Here is a 24,620-nt window from a genome sequence, read left to right on the forward strand (position 1 = left end):
GCTGTTTTTTACCACCTTCCCCCACCCGCCCCTACACACCAACTATCACCCTACCACAAGGATCCAAGCCTTTCAGTACATGCGATACCACAGACCAATACTACTTCTGTTGAGAAGTCGCATCCTTGTCCGTACCCCTCACAGGCTATGTGTCCGTTTTCAGTGAAAATAAAATTTAAAATCTACCATTCGCCACACTGAGAAATGTCATCACTGAACCCCACAACAGGATCTATACCACACATCAGCCACACTGAGAAATGTCAACACTGAACCCCACAACAGGATCTATACCACACATCAGCCACACTGACAAACATATTCACAGTTTTGTTTTATTTCACCATCACTGTTTTTCTCCCCCTTTTCTTTGTCTGTCTTCACTGTCAGTATCACAGAGAATCCAGTCCTTTCAGTCTCACTCCCTCCTGCAGACAGGCTGGAACTGGAACCTCCCTGACCAGAGTATGTTCCTCCGCTCAACGTACACTGTTGTTGTTGTTGTTGGCAATGACTTTTGGAATGAAAATGACCGCACACCAACCACCAGAAAACACGCACTCTGCATAAACTAAAGGAACATGCAGATCAAGTCACTGTGTGAAGACGCCCCACTGTCCTGTCAACAGACCAGCCTCTGATGACGTCATGCATCATGACCCCTTTCTAGATGTAGTGATGCATCATGACCCCTTTCTAGATGACGTGATGCATCTTGATCTCTTTCTAGATGACGTGATGCATCATGACTAGATGACGTGATGCATCACGACCCCTTTCTAGATGTAGTGGTGCATCTTGATTTTCTAGATGAAGCGATGCATCATGACTAGATGACGTGATGCATCACGACCCCTTTCTAGATGTAGTGGTGCATCATGACCCCTTTCTAGATGTAGTGGTGCATCATGACCCCTTTCTAGATGTAGTGGTGCATCATGACCCCTTTCTAGATGTAGTGGTGCATCACGATCCATTTCCTGATGCATCATAACCTCTTTCTAGATGAAGCAGTGCATCACGACCCTTTCTAGATGAAGTGATGCATCACAACCGCTTTCTAGATGAAGTGGTGCATCATGACCCCTTTCTACATGAAGTGGTGCATCATGACCTCTTTCTAGATGAGGTGATGCATCGTGACCTCTTTCTAGATGAAGTGGTGCATCATGACCACTTTCTAGATGAAGTGATGCATCATGACCTCCTTCTAGATGAGGTGATGCATCGTGACCTCTTTCTAGATGAAGTGGTGCATCACGACCACTTTCTAGATGAGGTGATGCATCGTGACCTCTTTCTAGATGAAGTGGTGCATCACGACCACTTTCTAGATGAAGTGGTGCATCATGACCTCTTTCTCCGGCAGGTGTCTGAACTTGATGGAGCCGTCTGCGCCACAGGAGAAGAGGTGGTTGGTGCTGTTGATGGCCACCTGCGTCACACCCGACGTGGCCCCCACGTTGCGGAAAAACGTGTTCTTGCTGTGCTCCCCGGGGAAGGAGAAACACAGCTGGTTGGAGTTCATCGCCCACACCTGTCCAGCACGCAAGGGGCATTAACGATGGTCTTTGATAATAACAATAATGGACATTTATACAGCGCGTTTCGTCAGAAATACTGCTCAAAGCGCCGTACATTTCGCTCCCCACTCCCCACCTCCCCCATCAATACTCCTCTCCACCTCCATCCCCAACCCACCCACACACACATGGAAGCACGTGCCATGTACCCATGACGGTGGGTGGTAAAACAGCTACATCAACACACAGTTTTTATCCACCGTCAGTGTTACAACTGGTCAAGACGCTAGTCACTGTGTGGGGTGTACAAAGGGCTACGTCACAGACATCCATGCATTTCGTTTTAAAACTTCCTTGAACTGAATCAAGAACTATAAATATGTGAACTACTTAATCATGATTTATTTAAAATAAAATCAGGCACAATTACAGTCATAATCATACAAATAAATTCAAAAAGACATGGCATGCCTCATGTTGACCGTTCTGTCATTTTTTTGGCCAGAGCATTACAAAAAGTAATCTGAACACAAACATAATCATACATACTACCTGAAATTACATATAGTAATAGGCATACAATTCCACAAAATTGTCACAAGGTGACTCACCCAAGGAAGAGACAACAGAAAAAGAAAGAAGAAGAAAAAAAAAGCGAGAAACAAAGCAAGTGAGAGAAAAGAGGAAATTCCTAGCACAGAATGTCGAGAAAGAAAATGGGAACATGATTTATACTGAAAGAGCCCCCCCTCATCCCCACAGAGGCAACTTTTGTTGTTCTTCTTCGTTCGTGGGCTACAACTCCCACATTCACTCACTCGTATGTACACAAGTGGGCTTTTACGTGTATGGCCGTTTTTTTACTCCGCCATGTAGGCAGCCATACTCCATTCTTGGGGGTGTGCATGCTGGGTATGTTCTTGTTTCAATAACCCACCAAAGTTGACATGGATTACAGGATCTGTAACGTGTGCATTTGATCTTCTGCTTGCATATACACACGAAGGGGGTTCAGGCACAAGCAGGTCTGCACATATGCTGACCTGTGAGATCGGAAAAATCTCCACCCTTCACCCACCCGGCACCGTTACCTAGATTCGAACCCGGGAACCTCAGATTGAAAGTCCAACACTTTAACCACTTGGCTACAAAACATTTCTTCATTTCCCAGGACAAAACAAAACATCTCTTCATTTTCAAAACAAAACATTTCATTTCCCTAGACAAAACATCTCTTCATTTTCCCCAGACAAAACATCTCTTCATTTTCCCAGACAAAACAAAACATCCCAGACAAAACAAAACATCTCTTCATTTTCCCAGACAAAACAAAACATCTCTTCATTTTCCCAGACAAAACATCTCTTCATCTTCCCAGACAAAACAAAAGACCTCTTCATTTTCCCCAGACAAAACAAAACATCTCTTCATTTTCCCCAGACAAAACAAAACATCTCTTCATTTTCCCCACACATAACAAAAGACTTCTTCATTTTCCCCAGACAAAACAAAACATCTCTTCATTTCCCCAGACAAAACATCTCTTCATCTTCCCAGACAAAACAAAACATCTCTTCATTTTCCCAGACAAAACAAAAGACCTCTTCATTTTCCCAGACAAAACAAAACATCTCTTCATTTTCCCAGACAAAACAAAACATCTCTTCATTTTCCCCAGACAAAACAAAACATCTCTTCATTTTCCCAGACAAAACAAAACATCTCTTCATTTTTCCCAGACAAAGCAAAACATCTCTTCAATTTCCCTGACAAAACAAAAGCTCTCTTCATTTTCCCAGACAAAACATCTCTTCATTTTCCCAGACAAAACAAAAGACCTCTTCATTTTTCCCAGACAAAGCAAAACATCTCTTCATTTTCCCAAACAAAACAAAAGCTCTCTTCATTTTCCCAGAAAAAAAGCAAAAGCTCTCTTCATCTTACCAGACAAAACAAAACATCTCTTCATTCTATTATCATTATTATCACGAGCATTTAAGCCTAACCTTGAAAATAAACCCGTTTACAAATAAAACACATGTGTAAGTATCAAAAAGGAAAAACTGAACACAAGATACCAAGCATTATTTAAAAATTTTTGATCCCCCCCCCCCCCCCCCCCCCACACACACACTCTTGTTTGATCAAGTTATCTGCGTGTGTGGGGTGGGGTGCGGGTGTGTGCTGATTATCTGGTTGTGGTTTTCCGCAATTCATCTTTATTCTTATCTTATCTGTCTATTATAATCAATGTGCAGTATAGTAGGCTATGTTTATAATTATATTCAAATAATGTTTCTTAATTCTTTCTGTTTTTACATTAAAAATACTAGTTATTACCTGCAGTGTGTGGATGTATGTATGAAACGATGTATGTGATATTTTTTACATTTGTATCTTCGTAATATTTGTTGGGGCTGTTGTTGGCTTTTACAGTTATGGTCCCCATGTTGTTTACTTGTCTATGTTGTAATAATGCACCTGACCAAATTTCCCCAGGTGGAGATAATAAAGTTATTCTTATCTTATCTTATCTTATCTTACACACACACCCTCCCCTCCCCCCGACTCTCTCGGTTTTCCCAGACACTCACTGTCACCAAGCACACAGACCCCCACCTTGATGTCGCCTTCAGACGACCCGGTGACGTAGTACTCCTCTTTCCCGTCCACAGCCAGACACTTGATGGCCGAGTCGTGGGCCTGGAAGGTGTTCTTGATCTTCCTCTGCCGCAGGTCAAACTGACCTGGTCCTCCGTTAAGGGCAACACACATTCTTCTTCCTTTCATTTTCCAGTGTTTGTTTGTTACTTCACGTCCATTCACTCCCCCACTGTGAACTTTCTCCTATGCATTATAACATATATCATGTGTTCACTCGTTGTGACTTAACTTGTTAAAGACATGCAACAGAACAGAAACGTTCCGACTTTCAAAGACCTGCCCTCTGGCGTTGTCCTTTCAGTCAATTCTCAGCTATTTCACTTACTACATATTCTGACAAACAAGAAGATGACGTAGTGAATACCAAGACGTTTGTTTTCATACTAAGTCATGTTTTTATTCATAAACTGCTGTGTCCATTGTGTCAAATTTCAGCTGTTTTACTAAGTGGCATACCAAAATTTTTTTTTTTAACAATGTCATGTTTTTACTCACTCTGTCAATTTTTTGTTGTTTTACCAGGTGCATACCCAGACATTCTTTTTTTTTTTTTTTTTTTTACAAAGTCGTATCTTTCATTACAAAGCCATCTCTCATTTCTAACTCCTACCTCTCACTACAAGGTCTACAATTACAGTTAATGGGCTGCAGCTGTGCATAACTCATTGTGTGCTGCAAAGTTAGCAGCGAAGTGAAAGGATACAGATGTCTCCTTTTCGTCCTCCACTGATCAGTGTCTGACTCTGAGGGGCGTACACCACTGACGGACATCCAAACTCATGGCATGGGAATGCTGCACACACACACACACACACACACACACACACACACACACACACACACACACAAATAAAATAAAATAAAATAAAATAAAATAAAAACATGCTCAGTTTTCAATGAATCATTTCATCTGGCCAAATCTCAACACAAACTTAAAACTGTCATTGTGTCAAACAACTTTCGGAGACGAAGGAAAATACTTTCTGAAACATGTAAATATGGAAAGAAGCTGTATGTTGCAAAACAAATATAACATAACATTTCCCAACAATTTTTTTCACTTAACTCTTTCAGCACCACAGGGGACTTTAACTGACTAGATAGTGCAGTCATAGGCGACTTTAGCTGACATCAAGGGTCATGTTAAAAAGACCGTTTTTCACATTGTAACAAAGCCCGACAGCTGCAGCCAGTTTCCTGCCAATAGAACAATGACTAACCTTTACTCCCTGACCTAGTTTGAAGTGAACAAGTCCATTGTGGTGTTCTGACATGAACCAAAGCCTGTGACTGAGAGCATCATATTTCGCACTGGGGGGTGTTTTTCACAAAGAAACTTGGCAGTGAAAGAGTTAAAAAAAACAAAAAAACAACTGAAATGTGTGACTCACAAAGAAATCCAATCACAACATGTTTATATCCCAGCCTGCAGCAATAGGCCTATGGGTTAAAAAAAAATTTTTTTTTAAAGCCACCTGACCCAAACATAAAGTTCCAAATGCACACAGCTGGCTTCCCCGAGACTCACCATGCACCAGAGCGGATCGCGGGGGCAGCAGTGTGTCCCACAGACAGACGTTCTTGTTCTCTGAGGAATAGCCGCACGTGGCAATCAGACTGGAGCAGCCCAGGAAGGCAAAGTCCGCCGTCGTCTTGTTGTGACACGCCAAGCTCTGCACACACACACACACACACACGCAGGGCACTCCTGTTCAAACCCACCTCCTTTATAATAACAATAATAATAATAATGAGTATTTGGACGCTGTATCTCCAGAAAGCCCAAAGCGTTTCCAAATACAATTACACATACATACATTGATGCAGATACATTTTAAAACATTCATTTGCTTATACGCATCACAACAGGTCATACACACATACACACACACACACATACACACACACACACATACACACACCAGGCATTCATACTGATATAGCCCCATTCGCAGACAAACACACAGGGTGGAAAAACTAGTCATAACAACTTTGGAAAAGGTGAGTCTTGAGAGCTGATTTGAACAAGGACAAAGACTGAGCGTGTCGGACAGAATGAAGGAGCTTGTTCCAGATGACAGGTCCAATGAAAGAGAAAGCACGTTTCCCACTCCACTGAGTTTCTTTCGCCTGTTTGGGATGCGAAAAATGAGAGTGTCACAGAAGGAATGCAGAGACCGAGACGGAATACAGATCTGGAGGAGTTCCTGAAGATAAAGAGGAGCAGACACATGGCAGGCAATGCACATCTGATCTGATACAGAAATGACCGATCACCAAGTGATGACCATACAGGGCAAGTTTTATTCACTCATTCTGTCAAAAATGCCGCACGTTTCTACCTGTCCTTAACTCATTCAGCTGTGCACCCAAGCTTTTCTCTGGTGTTCTGACATTCCTACATATGCATAAACCGTAAGGAAAGGAACTCACTTCTACAGTATTTCTGGACAATGTGTCTGCATGTAGTCTGGACGAAAAACAGGACATTTTCTGCGTTTTTTTCGGCATCAATATGGCACAGAAGCCTGCCGAGGCTGCAAACTCCCTGGGGTTGAATGGGTCAAGCTGACATGCTCTTCAGCACCCAAGTTTTCATCAAAGTTTCAAGGTGTGGAAGACTCTAGTAACAGTTCATCAGCTGACAACAACACAGCACCACTGTGGATACGTGTAATAAACCTGTGTGGAGGCTTACATTCTAATGTCATTTTCTCATGCAGTGAGGGTTGGAGCCTTGAGACATTCAACCAATGGCCAAATACATTCTCTGTACTGTAACAGATGGTGGGTTTTTTGTGTGTTTTTTTTTTTAAACAGTTTCAATGGTGATGTTTATCTATGTTTTTGAAACATGTTTCTGTGGTGATGTTTTATCTATGTTTCTGAAGCGATTTCAATGGTGATGTTTATATTTTTGAAACAGTTTCAATGGTGATGTTTTTCTACATTTCTGAAACGGTTTCAATGGTGACGTTGATCGATGTTTTTGAAACAGCTTCAATGATGGTGCTTATCTGAACAGTTTCAATGGTGATGTTTATCTAAACATTTTTAATGATGCATCATTGTGTTTATGTTTTTGAAATGGTTTCAATGGTGATGTTAATATTTTTTAAATGGGTTCAGTGGTTTCAATGGTGATGTTAATATTTTTTAAATGGGTTCAGTGGTTTCAATGGTGATGTTTATATTTTTTTAAATGTTTTCAATGGAGATGTTTATCTATATCTTTTAAACAGTTTTGACGATGTTTATCTTTCTGTAGCTTTTGTTGTTTATAGCCCAGCCGACCACACAGGGCTATAGAAGGGCTGAATAACTGTAAATACTGGTGATGATAATAGTGCGAGAAAAGAAAAAGTTGATAAAAGCACTCACCATGATTGGTTTGTTGAAGTTGCTCCCCAGCCCTACTTGCCACAGACATATAGAGCCCTCCACGTCACTCACACAGCACTGAAATCAGACATATAGAGCCCTCCACGTCACTCACACAGCACTGAAATCACAGACATATAGAGCCCTCCACGTCACTCACACAGCACTGAAATCATAGACATATAGAGCCCTCCACGTCACTCACACAGCACTGAAATCAGAGACATATAGAGCCCTCCAGGTCACTCACACAGCACTGAAATCAGAGACATATAGAGCCCTCCACGTCACTCACACAGCACTGAAATCAGACATATAGAGCCCTCCACGTCACTCACACAGCACTGAAATCAGAGACATATAGAGCCCTCCACGTCACTCACACAGCACTGAAATCAGAGACATATAGAGCCCTCCACGTCACTCACACAGCACTGAAATCATAGACATATAGAGCCCTCCACGTCACTCACACAGCACTGAAATCACAGACATATAGAGCCCTCCACGTCACTCACACAGCACTGAAATCACAGACATATAGAGCCCTCCACATCACTCACACAGCACTGAAATCAGACATATAGAGCCCTCCATGTCACTCACACAGCACTGAAATCAGACATATAGAGCCCTCCACGTCACGCACACAGCACTGAAATCACAGACATATAGAGCCCTCCACGTCACTCACACAGCACTGAAATCAGACATATAGAGCCCTCCATGTCACTCACACAGCACTGAAATCACAGACATATAGAGCCCTCCACGTCACTCACACAGCACTGAAATCAGACATATAGAGCCCTCCACGTCACTCACACAGCACTGAAATCAGACATATAGAGCCCTCCACGTCACTCACACAGCACTCAAATCATAGACATATAGAGCCCTCCATGTCACTCACACAGCACTGAAATCAGACATATAGAGCCCTCCACGTCACTCACACAGCACTGAAATCAGAGACATATAGAGCCCTCCACGTCACTCACACAGCACTGAAATCATAGACATATAGAGCCCTGCACGTCACTCACACAGCACTGAAATCATAGACATATAGAGCCCTCCACGTCACTCACACAGCACTGAAATCACAGACATATAGAGCCCTCCACGTCACTCACACAGCACTGAAATCATAGACATATAGAGCCCTCCACGTCACTCACACAGCACTGAAATCACAGACATATAGAGCCCTCCATGTCACTCACACAGCACTGAAATCACAGACATATAGAGCCCTCCACATCACTCACACAGCACTGAAATCAAAGAGAGTCCAAACACCATGACATAGACCACTGTTACATGTCAGACACAAACACACATAAACACATACACAAACAATTCAAAGTAAACAAACCAAATAATGTATGAAATAAAACATAAAATGAAATAAATTTACATGACACCAAATAAACCACATGTCACCTAAAAAAAACCAAAAAAAAAACAAAGGAAAACAATAAAAGAACAAAAGAAAGAAGAAGAAGAAGAAAAAAAAAATATATATATATATATGTATGTGTGTGTGTGTGTGTGTGTGTGTGTGTGTGTGTGTTTTCAACAGATGACAAAGAATGATTTTTGCAATGTGAAAAAAGGTCATGCCTGAGGCCCCGGGTGTTAACCAAACTATGTGTCTAAATACCCAAACAGTGTACCACACAAAGGGTTAAAATATATACATACATTTTCTTTTTTTTAATCACTAAAATGTGAAGGCAGAAATCCATCAAGGCAGAAATACCCCAGCCCATGAAGAGAAAAAAAAAAAAAAACCTAATAAAAGAAAAAGAAAAGAGAGAGAGAGAGAAGTACACACACACACACACACACACACACACACACACACACACAAACACACACAAAACAAGAGTGCGGCTGACAGAGCTGCAGACCTTGTTGCCCTGGGCATTGAAGAGCACCTTGGTGACCTTGGGGAAGCTGCCTGTGTGCCTCAGTGTGGTCACCGGCTGGTCGTGGTTCCATTCCCACAGCCGCACACTGCCGTCCGCACTGCCCGTCAAGTCTGTCACCACACACGGCTTTTTTTTTTTTTTTTGCTTTTTTTTTTCTGAACTGTCTGTCTGCTGCTTTTTGCTGCCTTGTGTCAGTTTTTTTCAAGTGCCACAGGTACAAAAACCCAGAGCTTTTTCTGTTTGGTTTTGTGTGTTTGGTTTTTTTTTGTTGTTGTTTTTTTTTTATTTGCTATGAAATTTCTGTTTTTTACAACGTAACATTTTACCACATCTTCATGTTTTTTTCTCCAAAATGTTGTAAAGGAAATCTTTTCCCAAGTTTTGCATTAACAAATTCATTTTTGTATGCAAAAAAAATAAATAAATAAATAAATAAATTTTAAAAAAGGAGGGGGGGGGGGGGGGGGGGCAGAAAAATGTATTAAAAAAAAAAAAGGCAATTTAAAGTGATGTGAAGGAACATCAAAACCTATATAAGCCTAAAGCAATGTGAAGGTTCATCAAAACCTATATAAGCCTAAAGCAATGTGAAGGTACATTAAAACATATATAAGCCTAACAAATTTACTTTTACACTCAACAATAAAAGGAAACATTGTTTGAATGTACTTACACATGTGATACATGCGTGTATCTGCTCATCATCCAGATTAAAGAACACCAGTCCCTCCAATACTTTTAAACAAACACATTAAGTAAATTTGGCTGGGTCGCAAAAGCGATCTTAGCGGCATAAACATGGCTTAGCATTAACAATTGTCCTAAATCTAATAAGTGTGGACACATAGTAAAAAATTGTAATGCTATGCAAACACAGTTCTGCACAGGTCAATGATGCAGCCCAGCCCACAGGTGTGACAAAGAAAAGGGGAGAAAACTGCAGCAGACAAGGGGACAAACTGCAGCAAACAAGGGGACAAACTGCAGACAAGGGGAACTGCAGAAGACAAGGGGACAAAACTGCAGAAGACTAGGGGACAAAACTGCAGAAGACAAGGGAACAAACTGCAGCAGACAAGGGGACAAAACTACAGACAAGGGGGCAAAACTGCAGACAAGGGGACGAATCTGCGGACAAAACTGCTGCAGACAAAGGGACAAAACTGGGGACAAAACTGCAGCAGACAAGGACTACTCACAGTACTGCAGTGTGGGATGCGAGCCGATCTTCCGTACCCCTTGTAGTGCTCGAACCATCGTCTGTTCACCAACACACAAAGTAAACACTCAATTACTTATCCAAAAGCCGAGGGCTCTCCAACACGTAAAGCAAACACTTCACTTTTTTTACACACAGGCTGGCACGCGGATGTAGGCTTATGATGGATTAGTGTTTTGCTGTCAGCGTAAAAGATGTTGTGAGTTTCTTGTCTGCTGCCCTCCAATGCTGAAACCTGGCTTGCAATCTTTACTACTTAGTAATGATAGTGGAGGTCTCTTGCCCCAAGAAGGGATGAAAGGCCAGAGTAAGTTATTGCCTGTCTCACAATGCTTGTAAGTAAATGACTGGTACTGAACACTGAGCATGTGTATTTAAACAATGCTCACTTAATATATGTTTGGTTGTTTGGTATCAAATACTGAACACATGTAGTTAAAAGACTTGTTTTCAAACAGCTTTTTTGCATTGAATTGCCGCTTCATCCACCTGTATGTTTGTAAATGCCATATAGTTCTGATTTGATTATTCTTCATGACTTAAAACAAATTTCTTTCTGTGGGTAAATTATTTGCTTTACTACATTCAGAGAAAGAAAGACATATTTCTAGGATGTTTAAAACCATGAAACATAACAAAAAGGATGTGAACAGCTTAATCAGGTATCACTGCTATTAAATCTTATCACCCTAAGAGACTGAAATAATTGTTCACTACTTTAAGGTTTGTACACTCCTAGTTGGGTAAATCAAGTTGTACATTCCAGTTTTGGTACAATGAAACATGACATACATGCATTAATTATAATGAACTTTATTCCGAATTAGATATCAGATTATGAGAACAATGATACGTCTCTTAAAAGCAACAGGTGTTTTAAAATGTGGAGAACAGTCTTAGATTAATATCTTTGCATATTATCCAAAGAAGATATGTCAAGCAAATCATGTGGCACATGACATTTACGTTGGATTTTATTTAACCAAAGTATTTCTTTCTTTTTTTATTTAGGGAAAAAATCCATTCCAATGCATTACTGTTTACTTTTGAAAGGATAAGAAGGATAAGAAGAAACATAATTTGCATCACTGTCGACAAACAATTACCCACATCTAAAAAAACAATATGATTCTGGTTCAGCATCATATTTTGCCTCCTTCTTTATCTTTAGTTTTGTTTCCTTCGTTTTTATCTTTCATAATAACCATACATAAATCATATGAAATAAATGGGACATAACCAGACTCACAATTATCCATGATACACTTTCAAGAGTTGGTTCACCTGTTACAACTAACGTGCACATAATCTAGCACTTTATTTAACACGACGACTTACTTAGATGTAGGTTGTAACACAGAACTGACTGGTTCATCATTGAACATATTCAAAAAGGAACACCATCTTTCAGCCTAGATAAATCTGCCATCCATACATAGTGAAAAACTATAACACATATACAGGGCAAGTTAAATGATACAAAAACCAACCAAACAACTAGTGCTCTGAGGCACGTGATCTGTCACATGTGCCGCTATCAAACTATTCAACCAACACCAAGTGCGAGCAGCTTAAACAACGGACAGGATGGCAGGAATATACACAGAAATGTACATAGCTGGAAACTGTATCAATGCACACACACAAAGAGAATTTCTCTCTCACACACACACACACACACAAACACACACACAAACACACACACACACACACACACACACACACAGAGCATGAAATAAAGCAGCGTAGTCAAGAATCATGTCAGCATAGTTACATCAGCAATATAACATACAAGTCAATAGCTCTGCATACATGGACATCCAAACAGAAAGAATAATGCAAGTTCTGCGTTTCAAGAAAGAAGTTTTCAGCTTCACAGAAGGCACTCTCCAAAGTTTCAGGAAACAGAACAATAACATACGATAGGAAGAGAATCAATGTGACAGAATGCAAGAAGCAATTATAACCTCACAGGTCAGAATAATCGAAGCATTGCGTTATCAAGCATTATATGACGATTAACCATTTAAAACTCTTCATTTGCTTCACTATTCAAAAAAGGAAATCTGCATAAATACTGTGTATCATTTTAATTTGTACATAAAGACAACTGAAAATGTGTATCACACTTTTCTATAAAGATCTCACCAACAATGTGACGATGTGTGTGTGTGTGTGTGTGTGTGTGTGTGTGTTGTTTGAACTTGCGTGTGTTTATTTCTTTGTGCATGTGTGTATGCATACACTGTGTGTCCGTGCACATAGGCATGGTCATGCGTGCATGTGTGAGAAGTTATGTATTATCTGTGCATGCATGCATGTTTGCTTATTTGCATGCATTTATTTATGTGTGTGTGTGTGTGTTTATAAATGCATGCACTTGGATGTTTGTTCATTTTACCAAGAGCACACCATGAAAAGGGTATTTCCATAACTCATCATTGTCACAGCTGAATTTTTATAGAAAATAAATTTAGTACTTAACCTACAAGTCTGGGCTGAAGTGCAGAATGATACCACCAACATCTGGAGCATTCAAGTAAGTGTGAGACTAACAGAGCTCCAGGGAATTACAGGTAAGTGTAAGGCTAACATGATTTCTAATAACTAAAGGAAAGTGCAAAGGTAACATCAGAATTTCTAAGGGCTTACAGGTATATGTAAAGGTAAAGCCAGGATTTCTAAGGATTCACTGGTACCTTAAGTGCAAAGGTAACATCACAATTTCTAAGGACTTACAGGTACAGGTAAGTGTAAAGGTAACATCATGTTTTCTAATGACTTAAAAAACTTAAAGTGCAATGGCAACATCAGGATTTCAAAGGACTTACAGTTAGTTAAGTGCAAAGGTAACATCAGGATCGCTAATGGCTAACAGGTAAGTGCAATGGTAACATCAGGATTTCTAAGGACTTCAGGTAAGTGTAAAGTGAACGTCAGGAATTCAAAGGACTTAAACGTAAAGGAAACATCAGGGTTTCTAAGGACTTGCAGACAGGATTTCGTAGGACTTTGATGTGAATGTAAATGTCATATCAGGATTTTTAAGGACTTACAGATAAGCATAAAGGTAACATCAGGATTTCTAGTGCTTACAGGTAAGTGCGAAGCTAACATCACTCACGTCTATGAAATCAGGGAGCTTCACAATTAGTTGGCTTGGGTCATACAATCCTTCCATCCTACTTTCATCTCTTTCACTGTTAACCTTTCATTGTTCTGTAGCACAGCTCCAAGTTAGCCCATGCTTTCTTGCACATTGTAATGTGTGAGAAAACATGGGAAGTCTTTTTTTTTTTTCTTTTTTTCTTTTTTTTTTTAAATCTAAAACACTTCCTTTATGACTGAGTTTGGGTTCCTTTTCTCTCATTTTTCTCTTAACTCACTCGGTACGGCCACACTCAGTATGGCCAGCCCTCTCTTATCCTTGACACAGACCCCTCGGATGTCCAGTGGGTGTCTGAATGACCCAACCTTTAGCTTCCATCGTCAGAATTGTGGTATTCTTTGTCAACATTCACCTCTTCAGTATAAGAGCCTTCCGCTTGCAATATTTTGATGATGGTAATTGGGGTGAAATGCTGTTAATGTCGTCTCTTTCGCCATTCGTATGGAGAGAGTTAAAAAGACAAAGAACAACCTAAATGACAAAAGAGAAATGTTTTCAATAAAAAATTTTAAAATAGGGGTGACTTCCCCCCACGCTTTCTTTCTCACAAATGACAATCATGGTCGTTCCCCTGTCATGCTTTCTCTGCAGCTCTTGTTGCTTTGCAAAGTGCAAGGAAGCTTGAGGGGTGTCTCCTGCCCTTTCTCACACAGGAGAATTCTGAGAAAGTGACAAAGTACTGTGGGATTCTTCTAAGAAAGTACTGTGGGATTCTGGGAATTCTAAGAAAGTAGTGTGGGATTCTGAGAAAGTAGTGTGGGATTCTGAGAAAGTAGCGTGGGATTCTAAGAAAGTAGTGTGGGATTCTGGGGATTCTGAGAAAGAAGTGTGGGATTCTGGGGATTCTGAGAAAGTAGTGTGGGATTCTAAGAAAGTAGTGTGGGATTCTGGGGATTCTGAGGATTCTGAGAAAGTAGTGTGGGATTCTGGGGATTCTGAGAAAGTAGTGTGGGATTCTAAGAAAGTAGTGTGGGATTCTGGGGATTCTGAGAAAGTAGTGTGGGATTCTGGGGATTCTGAGAACGTAGTGTGGGATTGTAAGAAAGTAGAGAAAGTACTGTGGGATTCTAAGAAAGCAATGTGGGATTGTGGGATTCTGAGAAAGTAGTGTGGGATTCTGAGAAAGTAGTGTGAAAGTAGTGTGGGATTCTGAGAAAGTAGAGAAAGTACTGTGGGATTCTAAGAAAGCAATGTGGGATTGTGGGATTCTGAGAAAGTAGTGTGGGGTTCTGAGAAAGTGTGGGATTCTGAGAAAATAGTGAGGGATTCTGAGAAAGTGTGAAAGTACTGTGGGATTCTGAGAAAGTGTGGGATTCTGGGAAGGCAGGTGTGGGATTCTGAGAAAGTAGTGTGGGATTCTGAGAAAGTTGTGTGGGATTCTGAAAGTGTGGGATTCTGAGAAAGCGTGGGCTAATGTTCTAGTCTAACACTGCACTTCATGTGAGCTGGTGCACACACAGAATGGTTGGGCAAGTGATAAAGAGAGAAATACCAGGTTGAAGGGAGAGGGTTTGGGTGGGTGTGGGACAGGGGGGGGGGGGGGGGGGGGGGTAAAGGGGTGTGTGACGAGTATCTGTTACTGCTTTTTCTTTTTTTTTTTCTTTTTTTTTTTTCATTCACAAAACTATCTATGATGGGAAACTTGAGTGTTCCCGATACACAGTTCAGTTTAACACAGGAACAACCACCCCTCCTAGCCCCCTCCCCACCCCCCCACCCCCCTTCCACTCCAACCAAAAAAAAAAAACCAATAAGGCATTCACACATTCCTTCAACTCACACAAATACACACTATAATGATAACACCTTCTCCAACACCGTGACAAGCAGGCACAGGAGTGAGAGTTCAAGTCTCCATGCATCACTACCCAAAGATGAACCCCCCAACACACACACACACACACACACACACAGAGCACAGGGAAATGCCGGCATCAACTGAAGACAAGAAAACAGTGACCATGTTCACAAAGGATGGAGAACAACACCCAAGACAGAGATGACAATATCCAGACCAACGACAACACACTGAATCTCTCTTCATTCTTTTTTCTTTTCTTCATTTTTAAACAGGAGCAAGCACGGCAAGGATCCCGAGTATGTCACTATGAACATTCAACACATTTTATGGTCTACTTCTAACACTGATCACGACAACATCATCACAAAATGTGTCCAGAGGGAAAGCACATCAGCAACACTAAATGCTAACATCACTGCCATACAACACTCAAATTGTGTCCAGCACTAAGGAGTTGTCACTGAACATCAACTGCTAATGGTACCATGTCACAGCACTAAAAAGTCGTCAATGAACATCTAACGTTACTGTGTCACAACTGTCAAAACATGTTAAGCACAAAAAGTTGTCACTAACCACTGTTGTTCACTGCAACAGTCACATAGTGTCACCATTAAAGAGTTGTCACTAACTGCTAACGTCTCTGCAACACATTGTTTCACTACTAAAGAGTTGTCACTAACTGCTAACATCACTGCAACACATTGTTTCACTACTAAAGAGTTGTCACTAACCGCTAACGTCACTGCAACAGTCACATTGTTTCACTACTAAAGAGTTGTCACTAACCGCTAACGTCACTGCAACAGACACATTGTTTCACTACTAAAGAGTTGTCACTAACCGCTAACGTCACTGCAACACATTGTTTCACTACTAAAGAGTTGTCACTAACCGCTAACGTCTCTGCAACACATTGTTTCACTACTAAAGAGTTGTCACTAACCGCTAACGTCTCTGCAACACATTGTTTCACTACCAAAGAGTTGTCACTAACCGCTAACGTCACTGCAACAGTCACACTGTTTCACTACTAAAGAGTTGTCACTAACCGCTAACGTCACTGCAACACATTGTTTCACTACTAAAGAGTTGTCACTAACCGCTAACGTCTCTGCAACACATTGTTTCACTACTAAAGAGTTGTCACTAACCGCTAACGTCACTGCAACACATTGTTTCACTACCAAAGAGTTGTCACTAACTGCTAACGTCTCTGCAACACATTGTTTCACTACCAAAGAGTTGTCACTAACCGCTAACGTCACTGCAACACATTGTTTCACTACTAAAGAGTTGTCACTAACCGCTAACGTCTCTGCAACACATTGTTTCACTACTAAAGAGTTGTCACTAACCGCTAACGTCTCTGCAACAGTCAAGTTGTTTCGCCACTAAAGTGTTGTCACTAACTGCTAACGTCACAGCAACACAACAGTCACACATCGTGTCACCACTAAAGAGTTGTCACTAACTGCTGACGTCACCGCAAACACAGCGGTCAAACCATGTCTATGTCCAGCACTACAGTGCTGTCAGCTGAACACTGACTGCTAGCGTCCACTCACCGTCCTGATGAGGCGATGGCTGCGATCTAAGATACAGTGAGACATGCCTGGGGTCTGGATTCCTAAGTTACTCAGACTTTTTACCTGCGTCCACAACACCGCAGCGAAAAAACAGAACCCAGGGGAAAGAGAGGTCAGTCATCCAAACCCAAACCAACGCAGACCCTCCACATTTTGCTACGCCATTCAATCCATCACCCAAGCTTTTTTTTTTTTTTTTTCTAAAAATTTCACTGGGGAAAATAAAATGGGAAAAAAAATTTAGAGAGGAAAAGCAATGCAACTTAGAACTAATAGAAGAGAACCTTTTTTTTTTTTTTTTTCCGAATCCCAACAGCCAACAATCAAAAATCATATAAAGTTTAACAATGAAAATCAAATCATAAGGACTAAATTATGAAGATGCAAAAACACCACACGTCATTCTGTAACCATTACCCATTAAGACAGCAGAGTTCAGAAGATAACAATGAAAACAGCTGTAAACAATGAATAACAAAGAAAAAGAAATGAAAATGTTCAACAGCAAATTTACAGCAGAGGTTCCAATGTTTCAGCAGCAAAGACAAGTATCAATGCTGTACAACAGTGTACTGATTCTTCTTTTCACAATGCTGTACAACAGTGTACTGGTTCTTCTTTTTACAAAGGTCATTTTCATCACTCCACCTTTTCAGAAAGTTTTCAAACTTTCTATTCAATCTTTTGTCAGGGAAAAGCACAATTACATAGTTGCAGAACATCTCTGCTTACAGAGTGAAGCTTGATGCCTTCAAATGCAAATTCAGTATAAAAAAACAAACAAAAAAAAAACAAAACAAAAACATCCTTGAGGTCAGAGATTCCCTAATCAACGTTTTCTTTTGGAGTGTGCAGTCGTTAAAAGTACGTTTCCACCATTCAATCAAATACTGTAACCACCCATTCATCTGTTTTTGAATTCAGTCTGAGAAAACACTCAAACAAAGCAAACCAATAAATAAATAAACAAACAGTACCCCTGTGTCAAACACATAGTGTTTAAGGATGCACAGAGTATTTTGCGAGCAGGTAGACAGGTGTTAATGTTTTGTTTCTTTTTTTTCAAATCATTCCCTTAGTTTGCTGCTGGTATTCAGACATACTCATAACAAAGCAAAAACAAAGGAGGAGGGGTGGGTCTCAAATTGTTCATTCCAAATAAACTGTTGAAACCTAACTCATAAATCAACAAATGTTTATAAACAAACTGTTAAAATAAACACAGACTGCACACTCCTTGCTGTTTAACCAATCAGTTTCACAATGAGATGAAAATGTAATTGGTCCCAATGAAGTTGGAAACATAATGAGGTTCCAAAGGAAACTCAGCACCTTTTTCTTATCATACTTATAAATATGAAATTGTGGGCAGACAAAGTAAGGCTGGACAGAGAAAAAAAATAGAGATAGAGAGATATACATATATATATATACATATATACATAAATGTAATACTAAATGGACACATATCAAAGTCAGAACACAGAAAGCACTCCATGGAGATCTCACCATCTTGGTCGGCAGTTTGGGCTGCAGAAAATGGCAACAAGGACATCAGTGTTACCAACACACCTGCTGTTAATGTGTGCATTACCTAGGGGTACTCCCATCCATACAGGTAATTCAGTGAGCAATGACGAATACTGAAGGATACATTACGTATGGGATTCCCAACCATGCAGATAATGCAGTGAGTACTGACTAATACTGAATGGTACATTACCTATAGGATTCTCAACCATATAGGTATCTCAGTGATTAATGATTAATAGGAAGGGAGAGAAGTTGTTAGGTAGTTGTCACTGTTAAATGAATCATCAGCTGTGACTTAAAAGCATTATTTTGGGGGGAGGGTTAATGCGCATGCATGCATGAATGTGCGCTCGAAACCATACACACACACAACACTCACACAGAGCCAAGACAAAACACCAAATTCCCAAACATGAAATGTGCAAAATCTGTGGAACAGGGAATTACACTGCGACTATATTTAAATAATGCTGGGCAGAACATTCAACTTGCACTTTGCCAGAATTCTGATACTGAACCGAGAATGGAGATTTCTATCCCTCCACTTTTACAAGCCTCATCATCAGACTAAAAACAGGGTATTTTCTGCCTGTAGATGATACAATCTGAAGATTTTTTTTTTTTTTTTCCCATCTGGTTTCAAAATGCTAGCTGTTCCAACCAGTTTAGTTTAGTTTAAATCTCAAACTAGATTGTCAGCAACAAGTCGTCTTCCTGTACTGTGGATACCTTGCAAAGGGAATCAGTGGAGTGGTCCAAGTATCGGATGATCCACACCAGACCTCGACATTCCTTTCACTCATCCTTGCCACATGACCACAGCTCAGCCAATCGGAGGCCTCCATACAAATAGCCAAGGACATGATCTGTGCTGGCTTAGCTTTGCAAAAGCCTGGCAACATTTCTGGCCAGGCATGGAACGTGGCGGAAAAAATGGGAGGCAACCAACTTTGTTGTCATGGTCAGTGCCTGTGTGACCAGCATAATCCAAAAAGAACTGAAGGTGTTCTTTTCTGTCCACTTCCAAAGCCAAAAACAACACCAGAAGACCACAAAATGTGGTTAAAAGCATGTGGTTTGCCTCCATGATCAACTGAACCTGACATCATTTTCGCTTCGCTTACCAGGGAGAGTGAAGGAGCTTAGCACCTCAAGTGGAGAGTTTTGATTACAACTCTGTTTTACATCGTGGGTAACCAGATTTTACTCCTCTCCTACGTTAATGTAAGCATGGTTTCCAAGGCCAACATCATATTTACAAAACTGTTAGTGCACATACTGTCTCCTTGACCAACAGTGTATATCAACAAGTACAAGATTATTGTCTCCTAGGCCAATGTTATATGTCAATGTACATATATATGTTAACGCCTGAACCCCTTTCAAGCTCATATGCATTCACAAGATAAAAATATGTGCATTAAAGAAGTGCTATTTTACCATTCAATGAGTTAGAGAAAGAAAGAAATATCCTGTCGAGGACAGAGATTGGTACATGAATGACAAGATAAAACTGAACATAAAAGAAAACCCAATCAAAAGAAAGAAAGCAGAGGATTATCACCTAAAAAAACAAAAAACAAAACAAAACAAACAAAAAACCCAACTTTTTCTGGATATATGAACAATAAGAGAAATGTCTAACCCACATTTAACAGTGTGAGGCACAAAAAATTCTGTTCAGCCCTAATCAGGGTCCCGGCCCAACAACTACCTAACAAATTTGAAAGCATCTTATCCTCACAAGTCAGAAAAACTAACACTCTGACCACATCACAACTCAACAAGGGTTCAACACACACACATGCACACACACACACACACACACACACACACACACACACACTCCCAACCAACACCACCAACACCCCCTCCCCCCCAGGCCCCCACTCACCACGCTGGATCCGCGGCCTGTCTGCAGTCCCTGCACGGAGCCGGCGGGGGAGGGGAGGTAGGGGGTGTTGGGGGTCTGGGTGCCGCTGTGGGGCTGGGGCGTGTCCTGGGGTGTGTGCACCACCAGGAACTCCGGCATCGTCTCCGCCACATTGTTCAGTGGGCTGCACACACACACACACACACACACACACACACACATACAGCATGTGCACACGCACGCACACACACACACACACACACACACACAGAGGATGTTATATTATCATCTCCTTTTCCCTCTCCCATATCTCTGTGAAGAGTCACTGGGGCGCTGCACACTGTTGCCTCACACTGTTGCTTCAGTTCCTGCAGATGTTTTACCAAACAAAACTGCAATCTTTTCTTTTCTATACCACACTGAAAAGTTTCCATAACAAACACACACGTTCAGCTGAGTTACTCACAGAGGTGTCACTGCGTTCAGACAAATCCATGCACACTACACCACGTCTGCTAAGCAGATGCCTGACCAGCAGCGAAAGCCAACAGGCTTAGTCAGGCCTTGCGCTTCACACAATGTAAAATAATGTGTCTGCTACACCGCTGACAAGACATCAGCCAATATCCCAGTGATGAGCACTGGTGTTCATTTTTCATTATTTTTCTTTGGTTTGTTTGCTTTTGATTTCAATGAATTCACTTCTTTGTTTGAACGGTAATGGTGAAAGGTCGTATCAGAACTCTACAACTTTTCCACACTCTGAAAGGTTAACATATATTTTTCATTGACTTTTCCAGCCTGGGAAATGGTTCTCTCATTTTGACACAGCTATTCCGGACTTAAGTGACTCTGTACAAACCATGCTTACAGCACTGCCCAACACACAGGACCATAACAGCACTGAAAACACTGATCAATACTGGCCCAACCAACCACAAAAGAAAAACCTGGAAAAGAAAATCTGGCAAAAGCTAAGTTTTTTTTTATTTTTTAAGCCAGAAACAAAGACAGTGATTTTTTGCACAGAATTTCTAGTAGCTGTACATTTCAACCCATAAGGCCACCACAACAAGAACTGAAATACAACATTTTACAACACCACAACAACAACAACAACACAACAACTCCAGCCAAACTCCTTCAAACTAAACACAACAACAACAAAATGCCGAAAGAAACCATTTTCATATCATCCACGCAGAAACCACAACAATGCACCAACAACTCCAGCCAAACACAAGTCCTTCCTTGAAACAAAACACAACAATGACAAAATGCCCACAGAAACAATTTTCATATCATCCATGGCACTTACAATGCAGAACAATTTTTCACCCCCACATTTCCAAAACGTCAAGATCTTAGTTACAAACACAGCACATTACCCTACTCATTGTTCTCATGCAGGCAAAATAACAGGAAACTCTCAAAATACTGAAGGAAGGAAACAAAAGGCATGTTGAAATAAATTATTTCATTTCAATTCTGGGTTAAAAACTACAAAGTTATAACTGTGAAACCTCAATCTAATCAAGTATCATATGCACACATTTACATTAATAACATGGACCCATGTGTGCATCCACGCACACACACACACACACACACATACAGAAACACACACACACACACACACACACACACACACACACACACACCCGCACAAACACACACACACACACACACACACACACACACACACACACACACACTTTTAAACCAGAGGTCATGGACTGAAGATCAGAAAAAAAGACAGGACTGTTTCACGTCAGACAGACAGACTGAATAATAACATCATAAAATACCATAAATACTAATGTAACCAATATACCACCATATCAAACAAACAAACAAACAAAGAATACAAAACAAAAGAAAACCTGCATCCCAACTAAAACATAATATACACCATTCCAAGATATCTGCATGCATTTTAATATTTACAGCTACTTCTGATTTTTTTTTTCTCCATTTTTTTCATTTTTGCAAGTGTTAGTCACTAAGTAAACTTAGAGAGATAAAAACACCACAACAGAAAGAGATTTGTTACGACCAGACAGACAGGCTGAGACCAACAACAAAGAACAATAGCAATGAAAAGAGCTGTATGTTTTAAACAAAGGAAGAAATTCAAAGCGGTTATCGGTTTAAAATTCAAAATGGCACAACTGCACTTTTTTTTTTCATCTATTCATATGTTCATTTTTTCTCCTTTTTTTCCCCTTCAGTAAAGCTATAATCAGACGGACAAACACAAAGAAAAGCCCAATCCCTGAAAAAGCAAATACTGGCACAAGCAGTAGAAATTCAAAATAAAACAAAAACTTCACATGAGTAGATGAAAAAAAAAAAGAAACTGGCATGGCATATATACTTCCATACTGCGAACACTCATTCAACACACACACACACACACACACACACACACACACACACACACATACACAGCAACTAAAATCAAATGTTGTGAGTTCACAAACAAAACCAAGAAAACATCATTCAAAAGAAAACAAAGAAAGGTATTCAATGGTTACAAAGACATCTTCCAAAAAACTAAAAGAACAACTAAAAGAAGTGATATAAAAAAAAATAATGTAAACAGAACAGTGAAACGATCGTTTATAATCAAATATTCGAACCCTTTCCAACTAAAAACCAGCAAACCCCATAGCCACTCTGCAGGGTATATGTACGTCAGCCACGAATGGAAGAGTCTCACCGCTTGACAACAATATCACCACTACACGTGCACACGGCACTTAATTTGCGCTGCCGTGGCACAACGGGCATAACTGGAATCTCTGCCACGCTGTTTACGCGGCGTTTCTGAAAACTGAAATGCAAGCAGCCACCATTTTTGTGTTTGTAGCGGAGACATTAGCAGGTAAGAGAAATATAAGGCTCAAAGAGCATCTGTTCTTTGTTTAGTCAGTAACTAATCTTTGCTGGGAAATATGGATGAAATTTATCAATGAGAGAGAGGGAGAGACAGACAGAGACAGAGAGACAGAGAAAGACAGAGAGACAGAGACAGACAGAGGAACATAGCACTGCAATGCACTAGTAACATTCAGTCTGTCACTGACACTGATTTCACCAATGTATTGAGATAGAAACATCAGATTACTATTCCTTGATTTAACTATGTGCTTGCTCACTAGTGTAAATTTCAGTGACAAGCCAGGCACAAAGACTGCAATACTTCTCCCAACAGTTTTCTTACCCTCACGACTAAGAACACCAATGCTCTTGTACAAACTTCTTCCTTCTGTGATAAACGTGCAAAAACCTGTCACTGTGGCAAGGTAGCACAGTGTCGACTCCAAAGTTTCCAGGTGAAAGAATTCTTCTTCTTCTTCTTCTGCCTTCACTCATATGCACACGAGTGGGCTTTTACGTGTATGACCGTTTTTACCCCGCCATGTAGGCAGCCATACTCCGTTTTTGGGGGTGTGCATGCTGGGTATGTTCTAGTTTCCATAACCCACCAAACGCTGACATGGATTACAGGATCTTTAACGTGCGTATTTGATCTTCTGCTTGCATATACACACGAAGGGGGTTCAGGCACTAGCAGGTCTGCACATATGTTGACCTGGGAGATCATAAAAATCTCCACCCTTTACCCACCAGGCGCCGTCACCATGATTCGAACCCGGGACCCTCAGATTGACAGTCCAACGCTTTAACTACTCGGCTATTGCGCCCGTCAGGTGAAAGAATGAAATGTGAAAATGGGTGGATGAATGAATGGATGGATGGATGGACTGATGGGCAGAACTGAGTATCAATGAAACTTTCAAAACATGAAATAAGGAACACATTTCTTAAAAATGGTGACTACAATAATACAAGACATGATGTAATACCATTATATTGCTCTCAACTTGAATCATCAAACTTACGATGTCAGACTAAGGCGTGATAT

The 24,620-nt window shown here is 40.6% G+C and overlaps 1 protein-coding gene across 6 annotated transcripts in view; it reads right to left on the minus strand.

Moving 5' to 3' along the window:
- Positions 1–370: 370 nt before the first annotated feature.
- The window catches only part of LOC143297010 (dmX-like protein 2), a 137,244-nt gene continuing 112,994 nt past the window's right edge, over positions 371–24,620 (minus strand). For 5 of the 6 annotated variants that reach the window (XM_076609134.1, XM_076609132.1, XM_076609133.1 and 2 more), the window contains 9 exons: positions 20,711–20,873; positions 18,793–18,813; positions 10,705–10,765; positions 9,485–9,615; positions 7,569–7,646; positions 5,716–5,860; positions 4,891–4,980; positions 4,143–4,270; positions 371–1,537 (listed from right to left, as the gene is read on the minus strand). In XM_076609134.1, the coding sequence (XP_076465249.1) occupies positions 1,331–1,537; positions 4,143–4,270; positions 4,891–4,980; positions 5,716–5,860; positions 7,569–7,646; positions 9,485–9,615; positions 10,705–10,765; positions 18,793–18,813; positions 20,711–20,873 (1,024 nt within the window). In that variant the 3' untranslated portion in view covers positions 371–1,330. The remainder of the gene's footprint in view (positions 1,538–4,142; positions 4,271–4,890; positions 4,981–5,715; positions 5,861–7,568; positions 7,647–9,484; positions 9,616–10,704; positions 10,766–18,792; positions 18,814–20,710; positions 20,874–24,620) is intronic. The other variant, XM_076609136.1, reaches the window with a different exon arrangement.

Source organism: Babylonia areolata, chromosome 22 (genome assembly GCF_041734735.1).
Source record: "Babylonia areolata isolate BAREFJ2019XMU chromosome 22, ASM4173473v1, whole genome shotgun sequence".
NCBI lineage: Eukaryota > Metazoa > Mollusca > Gastropoda > Neogastropoda > Buccinidae > Babylonia > Babylonia areolata.